General features: G+C 41.8%; 1 protein-coding gene across 2 annotated transcripts; it reads right to left on the reverse strand.

Moving 5' to 3' along the window:
- Positions 1–603: 603 nt before the first annotated feature.
- Positions 604–10,280, reverse strand: PDCD6 (programmed cell death 6). 2 transcript variants are annotated; one of them, XM_059855999.1, is made up of 6 exons: positions 10,125–10,280; positions 7,149–7,210; positions 4,015–4,059; positions 2,877–3,029; positions 2,095–2,204; positions 604–1,155 (listed from the first exon to the last, which is right to left on the reverse strand). In XM_059855999.1, the coding sequence occupies exons 1-6, from the start codon at positions 10,202–10,204 to the stop codon at positions 1,057–1,059; spliced, it is 549 nt and encodes a 182-aa protein (XP_059711982.1). In that variant the 5' UTR covers positions 10,205–10,280; the 3' UTR covers positions 604–1,056. The 2 variants fall into 2 exon arrangements, with proteins under 2 accessions (XP_059711982.1, XP_059711983.1); XM_059856000.1 differs by having other exon boundaries at positions 2,871–3,029; positions 10,125–10,257.
- Positions 10,281–10,709: the final 429 nt, after the last annotated feature.

The raw sequence follows: 10,709 nt of genomic DNA on the forward strand, positions 1-10,709 counted from the left end.
TGGAAAGAGTCCACAAGGATCACTAAGTCCAGCTGTTCAGTGACTGGACCATACAGAGACTGAACGTGTGACCTTGGTGTTATTTGTACAAATCTCAGGGTCACCTGGAAGTAACATTGTAACTCTGGTTGTCTTTGCTTCCTCCAAGTAGTTTCCTCAGAGTCACTGCAAGAGATGGTGTGTGACAGGAATCACTCGTTACTTGTCTTGCTTGAGTTTTTTCACTCTCTCTCATTAGCTGTAAATGGTGAGATGTAGGGTAAAGTTACAAGAATGTCTGTCAATTCAAGGCTGCTTCAAAAAAGTGCTTCAGCACAAAAAGGAAGACTTCTGATGTCAAATGAGACAACTAAGCAAAAGGTGCATATTCAGAGTCAGAGTTCATTTTTGTGGGGAACTTATCAAGGGAGATGCAGTATGACCTTCTTCACAGGTGAGAAGTTGTATTTGAAGCCATCCCAAGGGATACCCTGAAAGAAGGAGGCAGCTAGAAAATAAAAAAAGGCCATCCAAGTGGAGAGATCCCTGAATCGTAGAAAATGAGAATACAGAAATAAAATCACCATCCCCTTAAAGCTGTACAAAAGTGAAGCAGACTAAAAGTTGACCTGGTATTTTTAATTAATTTTAAATTCTGTATTTAAAAATTAATACATTAAACTCTTAGAAAAGTAAGGCACATGCAAAACATGTTGTGCAACTTCTGGCTTTCAACTGATATAAACTAACAAGCATAATTTTAATTTGGCATTTCTAGAGTCATTTTTCCCATGCAGGATATGTGTAAGAGGTAAGGATATATGTAAGAGTTCAACATTGTAGCGGTTAAATCTAGATTCTGTGCTTTCTGTACTACAGTAAGCAGAGATGGCCATATCATACAATAATACAAAATAAAACCAACTCAAGCACAGATTCTGACGATGATTACCAACATACAAAATTTAAGAATGTGATGTTACATCCATTATAATACATAAATAATCTTTTTCAGTAGAGGATGATTTGGCAACTCCAGTCTCTATAATGCCAGTGTGCGATTCCTGGTTATGGGTGTCATACAATGCTGAAGACCATGGAAAGATACTGCTCGTAGGACACCTGAATCCAGCCATCCTGGTCAGTGTCGTATCGTCGAAACACATCAGTCAGCCTCTGAGGAGGAGAGAAGAAAAATAATAGACATTTTTGTTCTAGGGCAAGGTTCAGACTGCTACACACTCCCCTTGCCACCGGGGCTTCTACAGCCTTATGAACCCCTTCTGTTCATCCCCTCTGCAGCCATTTTACAGTCTTATAAAAAGATAGCTCACTGCAATAATAATGCAATACCTTCTCTATAGACCCAACAGCTTTTTTATAACTGGCTTTCACGCAGGGGGGAAACCAATGCAATGTTTGAGTCATCTGGAAACTGAATCCAATGCATACCTTGTGCATATCTCACCTTCTAGGCAAATATGCTTCATGTGCCATTGCTAACTGAGGTGTCTCTCTATAACCCCAGAGATGCCAGGCAGTATAGACAAAGGACCAGAACAACTCCCTGCATGGTTTCATTAACATCAGCTGAGTGATACTCCCTTTCAAAGCCCTTTTTAGCAGAGTTCAAGTTTACAACTAACCCTAATTGCCTTGCATTACAAGGCAATGAATGCAAAGGTGACTGATGTGTCTAAATAACAGAGATGCGACTTTTACAGGGAACTGCTTTCCCTCCATGTTCTCTCTCTTTCTCTCACTCTCTGTGTTACTGAAAGACTGGAAGGTTTTTTGTGTATTTTTACCATTATCCTTGCAAGATCAGCTCTGAAGTCTGTATTAAACTAGCAGACAGTGTCAAACACTGATACTATTTTTCACACTTTTTTTGTCCCTCACCTAATGTGACACATCAAATTTACTTGAGACACAAAGGAATTACTAATGAAGACCAATACACAAAGATGTTTCTAGCACTTAGCATATACTAGTTCAAATGGCTTAATATAAATAAGAGCAAGTCCTAGATCCACTGGTAAAGTGAGAACCAGAAAAGCTTAAGAAAAGGTAATTTTTTTTTCAATTGACATCAAAGTACATCTCCTTTCTTACCTGTAGAACAACACAGCACTGAATAAAATCATCAAAAGCAACTTGTCCTTTTCCTTGTCTGTCAAATTTCCGAATAAGGATATCATAGAATTGATCAGACAGTCGGTAACCTTGGAAAAAGAGAAATACTTTAGAAGGTTTCAATTACTGCAGTCCTTCTATAAAAAGAACAAGGTTGTTTAGCAGGCATGTGTAACAAAACCAGAAAACAGTAAGGAGTTACAATGATTTTTTTTTTTTTGGTAAATATCTCTGTTAAACTGAAATGCATGCAATAAAACCCATGCTCAATAATAATTATATACAGAGTCACAGTAATTATAATTACATATTAAAGTGACTGATTGATTAAGGGAATGGTTTAGGGCTGCAGTTCAAGTCTTTACAGGTGAAGTGACTGGAATGAAAGTTCCTTAGCCATCAGAATGCTCTCCCAGCATGGACAGCTGTCCTTGTTTTAAAAAGTGGCAAGTTCTATCAAGTACCCTGTTCAGATACACTGGTAACCCTCTCAGAGCTTGTCACAGAGGAGACTGGAACTGGATATGTCAGGACATGTTTTCCTTTTTCTCTATTTAAGAAAAGAGCTTTAAAAAACATGTGCCTGTAGCATGGACATTGTTAAAAGGTACCTTATACCTAAAAGGAAAGCTGCCCTTCACCTGCCTCATTTTTAGTCACATTTGTCAGAGCAGTACACCTCTACAACAGTACCAGTAAGCAGCTCATTCTATGACATAACCCAGTCATAAAAACTGTAATCACTAATGAATTACCAAAACCTGTTAGTGCTTGCTTTAGTTCATTTTTGTCAATCATTCCAGAATTGTCTCTGTCATACGTTCGAAAGACATTCTGCCAGTCTGTGATGTATTTCCAGACTCCTGTGAATTCATTGAAGTTCACACCCCCTTTGTTTTCTCTGTCAAACATGCCTGAAATAAGAAGTAAGAAACACATAAAAAACCTTAGTCATACAACCCCTCAGCAAGATCTGCCAGGACTTTAGGTAGATATCAAGAGTGCTCAGTGGAAGGTACTGAAGAGAGAAAAGAAACTGCTAAAATGCAAGTGGTAATTTGGAAAGTCCTGCCAAGAAAAAGCAAGCAGTCATCCACTGAAGGAAAAAACAATAAAGCAAGATAAAAATACCAGAATAAAAGACAGAATGTTTATTTTTCCTAGGTTTTCATTTTCAGTTCAAAAATACTGAGGGCTTGATTGATCATCCAGTAACAAAATGGGCAGAGGTGTTCAAAGACACATTAAAAACTCTTACATAATTTCCAAGAGTGCTGGGATATTCATCTGCACTTGATTTACTGATACTGTTATCTTTTACATGTCACCCAGCAATGGAACTCAGACTGCTGCTGAACACTTACTGAAAACAAAGCAAAAAATGTAGTCCTTGGATTTATGAACTGTGTGATAGAAAAGATTTGATTTATTGTGATTGAATCTTCATCCTTCTGTTCTACCATCATCACCTTCCACATTACTGGCAATTAGTTTAGACACTAACAGAATTCAAGCATTGTAAAGCTTCTGTTTGGTATTATTTTTGGAGTAAAACATAGGCTTAAATTCAAGATAGGAAAAACTACTTCCCAAGAAAATTACATAATATCCTTTTAGAAAATTTAAGATAACAATCTCCTCATGCATAAATTACATTTATTATCTAATCAATTATGCAGTAACATTTTCTCAGGCTACTTTAACAAGTGCACATGTGTGTATGCAAAGGGCATTCCACTATTAATCATAAGGGAAAATAATTTTACTTACTATTGCTGGGCACTCTGAGGAAAAAAACCAAAACAACAGTGTAGCAATTGAGAGCATTCTCAGTCAATCAGCAGAACAGATCACAAAACAGTTTTTTAGGACTGTGCCACATCACACAACTACACTCACCAAGAATTGACCTGACTGTTGCTGGATTAAATGGAGTCCACGTGCCTGAAACAAAAAGAATTACTTAGTTGAGAATTAAGAATTCCTCAATGTTTAAAAAAAAATGAAAAACACTCAAACAAACTAATCAGTTAAGAACAGTGAATTCAGAGCTATGTGTCATGGAGCTGGCATAGTAAAAAAATAAGGCTGCTTGGAAGTCAGAAAGTCTCACCATTCAGAGATGACTTCAGACCAGTGCTTCCCAAATACCACACAGAAACCAGCATTTTAAGGCTGTAACAAAAAAAAAAATCTAACAAACCTTGGAAGATCTAAGAAGGACTTTTTCATCCCAGGCTGTCAGGAAGTATTGGATAAAAACCAAGATGTAAACTGAAGTACCTCTTTTCTACTGACAGGAGCAGAAGTGTTCTAAATTGTAACTCAATCAAGGCCTCATATCTGTTCCTCAGTAAAAACCCATCTGCTCATTTCCTTTTTACAGGACTACTCCAGGGCATTTAGTTTCTGACAGAAAGAGTTCCCAGCATGGCATAACCATACACTGCAGTTTAGAGTAGTTCAGTACAAATCCCACCCAATCCACTGCTGTAACAATTGTTAGTTTGAATTAGTATTTTTAGACCAAGAAGTGTTGCTGCTTGAAAGGGCGTGAACAGCAATCACCCAGAAAGGAGCTCTCTACTTCTCTGAGTATTTAGAGGCTTGTCATTATGAAACTGTTTTCACTTGGTTGAGAGCATTCCCAAGTCCTAGGAAGCATTAAGCTTTAAACAAAGGAATCCTGTGCCTCATCTAGAATTTCACCATGGATTCTCCAGAGCCTGTGAAGGAAGCAGGAGCACGAAGCAGCACGTAATTAACTGCCTGTGGGTGCCTGCAGGAGCCCAAGGAATCTGCAAGTCCACGAAGGAGTCGGTGAGCCGAGGGCAGTGCAGAGGCACTCCCAGGGATGTCAGCTGACCGCAAATCCCAGCAGAGGGGCCGGGCTGGGATCCCTGGGATCCGGCACTTGGCTTTGCTGGGTCACGGCAGTGATGTAACTCTACGAGCCCTGCACTGCAGGCAGGCCCTGTCACTATCTGCACATAAAGAGAAACGTAAGCAGAGAAAAAGAAAAGGAAAAATGCTTCTGAAAATGTTGAAGCAGTATTTTAGACAGAGAATATCAGTACCTTAGAGCTGTGTGTCTCCTCAAAAAAATAAGAAATAATGGAATTAATAAGGTGCCAGAATTTAACACTGAACAGAATAAGAGGAAAAAGTGAAAATACAGTCTGGAAGTTAACTTATTTCATCTTGAAAAATTCAAGTGATTCATATAGCCACCACAGAATGAAATCTGAGCAACTCCAGGGGTGAAGAACTGTACTGATTCCATCCTATTCCAATAAACAGTGAAGACTATCCCTGTCTCTCCTCTCCTGACTCTAATATTCACTTCCCACAGCAGCACAGAAGAAAACAAGAAGGAAGCAAAGGATTTCATTGTGCAAACAGACAAAGTGATGATCAGCCCCTCCCACGTAAGCACACTGTTATCTGCATAAACTTCACAGGTTGAAAATGCCAAATTGTCAAAACCACACTGAACTTCAAATGTCAATCAGCACAACGCAGAATTTTCTAATGTTTTAGAAATAAAGACATAACATTATTTTAGCCCACGTTAAACTGAAGGACGGCCATGCACAAACAACCACTAGAGGACATATTTTGAAAATAATATAGTGAATTGTTAGTGACTTTGGTGTACAAGATCTAGAATCTCTTGGAATGCAGGAAGCTTACAGTTCTGTAAATATTTTGTCTAACACTTGGTAGGCATTCTTCATAACTGCAAAGCACTGAAACTGCTAATCTACACTGTAAATAAGGAAAGAAAAGAGCTCAGATATTTATCAATGCTTATTACCCTTAAATTCAATCATATGAGGAGATATTTAAAATATATAAAATTAAAAAGGGCAGGTTCATATAAGAAAATATTTAAAATACATAAAATTTAAAACGGCAGGTAAAATTTAAAATGACAGTTTCTCACAGCTCTAAACAGCACTGTAATCTAAATGAAAATGGTGACTTAATTTAACTTAGCTTTTGCTAAAGATTTTATTCAAATTTTTAATTATGGATCAGTTTTGGCAGCCACAACACATTGCTTTTAATTTATCAGATATATCATTAAACAAATATTCTAATACATCCAGCTCAGTTACAAGACTGCAGTTTTACTGAATAGAACCTTATAAATTTATTTCAAGTCAGGCAATTACTGACAAAAATGGGCCCTTCAGCCAGTGTGTGCTGCACCTTACAAAATCAGTTTAAGCCCTTGTGAGCCATAAAGCACAGGAGGGATAAAGGAATAAACCTTGAGAGAAGGGGAACTTGGTATGGACTCAAAGGTGAACAGCCTGAATATGCCCTTTTTTCAGATTTCCAGACAGAAAAAAACCCCAGAGAGTACAGCCCTACCCACCCTGAGTCATGGGAGGAAAGTAAAAATAGGCTACTGGAAAAATGTTTCATGTTTCATGGAAACTTTTGTTTCCATGAGTTATTTGACAATATCCTAGTTTCTTTGAGTATTACAACAAGGAAATGACTACTAGGAAGTTTTAATACTAGATCTAGAGTGCATCTTTCTACTCTGTTAGAAAAACCCCCAAACATCCTTTATTTCCTGCACCATACTGCATGAAAAATAAATTATGTGCAATGAAAAGGCTGGTTGCAAACAGCTTTGCTCAGGTTATAGAGTGATTCTGGTTAAAAAAACAAAGGTTCAGTAGTGATGAGCAAGGAATATATGAATCACTGGTTATGACTTCTAGGAAGCAGAGCTGGGAAAAAAATACAGGGATGTGCACACCCTCATTCCTCAGAATACAGACTAGTAATGTTACAATAGATACTCAGTTTAGAACAAACAAACAAAACATCACAAGGATTGTTCATTTTTTTCCCCTTACCAGCCTTTTGCTGTAGATTAAATAGTAATTAGTGAGTGGTAGGAACACTTCCCACCCCCTTCCATACAAAGAATCACACCATCAAGTAACCACTCTCACCACAAATTCATCACGAAATTTACAATGAACTACCTCACTGCTCATTCACAGACTTACCATTGGATAATGCCTGCTGAAGTTCATTATCACATATTATTCCACTCCTGTCTTTATCAACTCTGGGAAAAGAAAAACAAAACAAAACCAAACCAGGTAGTAAGCTTTAAATGGCTGAAATGAACAGGTTCCACTTACTGAAGACTCTGACATTCTGCTTCTTACTCACCAGATGAGATTATTATTTTCCTGAAAAGTCTCTGGAACATGATAAAAGCTCCAAAGAAAACTGCAAGACTTATGAGTGAAGAGACACACAGAAACACTGACAATGAAATAATTTGGGCATGCTCTCCACAAGGAAGTATTTTTATTTATTTCTGTTTAAGAGAACTGCAGAGCACACGTGGTTAGATCCACGAAATGGCTAATGCCACAGTAGTGAGCTATCTGTTTCACAAACTGGAGCAACAGGTTTGTCACCCAGACTCTCTCACATGCTGGCAATGGAGAGTAAGTCACTAATGTGACCAAATTGCTGAAAGACTCAATCGTTTGCAGGGCCCTGCAAAGAGGTACAAAGAGGAAAAAGCACAGGCAGGTTCCAGCTTCCACTGAGCCTTCACAGTCCATTGTCTTAGTTATTCAAGTTCTGTGACAAAATTAATGAATTAAGCAATTTCTGCCCAAATAAAGAATGATCATGACTTCTTTAGAAGGGTATCTGAAAGTGGTGGGGACTTCCCTCCATTTCATACAAGGATGTTCCCCTCGGACTGACAGTTTCATTTCCCCTCATTTACTACCCCAGCCAGAGTCCCACTCAGCTGATCCCAGTTCACAGAAGCTGATTTTCTTTTCCTTTAGTTCTTGCTGTCTTTTTCTAAACACTTTCAGTTCATTCTATTGCTTCCTTCCCCATCTCCAAGAATTATGTAACTTGCATGCAACACTAAAATTGCAAGCATAAATTGCAAAGATTTCAATTACAAATAGATATTCCCCTTTATAATCTCTGTTTCTCTTCTTAGTATTGTGAACATTTTTTACCTTTTTAGGAGCTGCTACCAAGTCCTAAGCTGATATTTTCATGAAAATGCATTATGACCCACTTATCTTGCTCCTGAGCATCATCAGTCAGCACATTCCTTTTATAAATAAAATTATGCAAAATTAGAATGGGTTTTCCTCATGGACATCAGATTTCTGCTCTGGATTCTACCTGACATATGGAGATCACCTGTCATACAGGGATCATGATCTGCCCATGACAGGCTGACACAGCCCAGTCATTCAGGACTGCAAGGTGCTCCTGCAAACATTCACAGGCCTCAGTTACTGCAGGAATCAGCAAACATCACCTGACCACTCACCCTTTTTTCACAGAATCAGAGAACCACAGAATGCTTTGGGTTGAAAGGGACCTAAAAGACCACCAAGTTCCAATCCCTGGCTGTGGGCAGGGACACCTACGATTACACCAGATGGCTCAGAGCTCCATCCAGCCTGGCCTTAAACACTTGCAGGGATGGGGCAGCCACAGCTTCTCTGGGCAACCTGTTCTAGTGCCTCACCACACCCACAGTACAAAACCACAGTACACCATCCAATCTTAACCTACTCTCTTTTCCCCAGCTGCTCCTGAACAGATTACATAAAGATCCCAGGAGAGCTCCATCTGTCAGTGTGGTGCATGACCACACACACACACCCTTCAGTCAGTTTTCCATCCACTGAAGAATGCTTCCATTCATTCCACAGTTACTGAATTTCTTCAAGGGCCTTTTGATAGTGTTGGAAGTATTTTTGAAAAGCATACAGATTATATGAATCGCTCCAAATCCAGCCATCATATCCATATCCAATCCTTACCAAACATAGCCCAGGATTTATACAGCAGTCTGCAGGAAGGAATATTTTCAACAAAAGCCATGCAACTGTCCTGACTAAAAACATTATTTAAAATATTTTTACTGATTTTCCTGGTGCAGAAGCCAGATTGTTGATCTGTTTCTTTCTGGACCCTTCAAAAAGAGAAAGGGCTTCATGCATGCCTCTGCCGAGTCCTCAGGGGAAGTTGTTTTACAGCAGGCTGGGTAGGTAAGCTGCTGCATTCCTGAGTCACTCCGTAAATATCAGCCAGTTTTAGAAACTTAGTACTCTTTGTCTACTGCTTAACTTCTTCTTGCTGCTGCTTGTGTCAGAAGATCTGTCTTGACTCATTTCTCATAAAAATGGATCCAACGTAGGCACCTCCCCAGTTTCCTCAACAAGACATAATTGGGAAATCTCCTTTGGCTTCCTTACTGATAGGATCTTGGCAGTGTGTTTGTTTAGCAAAGCTTGCTAACTCCCTGCAGGTCCCTCTGATCCAGGAGAATTCAAGAGAATACTTCACAGTATCCTTTAGATTGGAAAAGACCTCTGAGATCATCAAGTCCAACCTATGACCAACACCACCGTGTCAACTACACCATGGCACTGAGTGCCACGTCCCTTCTTTCCTTAAATACCTACAGGGACGGTGACTCCACCACTTCCCTGGACAGTCCATTCCAATGTCCAACCACCCTTGCTGAGAAGAAATTCTTCCCGATACCCAACCTAAACGCCCCCTGGTGCAGCTATGACTTCTCGTTGGTAGCTTTAAAGCCTCCCATTACCATTTATCAGACTCTTTTTTACCAGCCTTCCCTGTGCTGCTACACTGATCCTCCAGACTGAACTATCCTTTCTGCAACCTCAGGTTAAAAATTACTTCAGCGCTTTCAAGGTTACCGTCTCGCTCCCACCGATCCCCTTTACCCTCGTTATACAGTACAGCCACATTTACTCCTCCCCAGCCCTTTCCTACAGATCCTCCCACGGGGAAACCACCGCGATGTTCGCAGCGCTGCCAGGCGCCCCGGCAGCCAAACCCCGCGTTGCATGCGCCGGGCCGGTGGCCGACTCCCGCAGCAGCCGACCCGCTTCCGGCACCTCCCCCTGGCCGCCGGGCCCACTGCCCGCCGGGCCCGCGGTGCCGGCGGGGCTCACCTCTGGAAGACGCTCCACAGGAAGGAGGGGTCGGGCAGGGCGCTGCCGCCGTTCGGCCGCTGCTGGTACCCCGCCGCCATGGCCCCGCGCGCGCCTCTCCCGCGCGCCGCCGACACCGGCCGCCCCTGACGCTGCGCGCCCGTGACGTCACGGCCAGGCGGGGGTGCGCGCCCCGCCCCGCCGCGCGGAGGGGAATCCCGAGCGGAGCCGAGTCCTGCGGCAGCGGCGGGGACTTCGGCCGCTCCCACCGGGAGGCACCGAGGGAGGGCGGCTCCGAGGGGAGGCACCGAGGGGAGGCACCGAGGGAGGGCGGCTCCGAGGGGAGGCACCGAGGCAGGGCTGCGGCGCGACGCTAGCGCGGGGATCCGCTCCCTGGGAGTGGCGGAGCCGCCGACCTACGTCACGAAGGTTCCGGCATGGGCAGGAGCCGTCCCTGCGACCGTTCGCGGCGGATTCCCCACTCAGGGGAGCTGGCGTGTCCTGGAGGGGAAGGAGCGTAAGTTGAACATCCAAGAGTTGCTTCTGCGCCATCGCTGAGAGGAAGAAGGGATACAGAGGGAAACAAAGCCTGCTGAACAGATTCCT

This window comes from Haemorhous mexicanus, chromosome 1 (assembly GCF_027477595.1).
Source record: "Haemorhous mexicanus isolate bHaeMex1 chromosome 1, bHaeMex1.pri, whole genome shotgun sequence".
In the NCBI taxonomy this organism is placed as follows: domain Eukaryota; kingdom Metazoa; phylum Chordata; class Aves; order Passeriformes; family Fringillidae; genus Haemorhous; species Haemorhous mexicanus.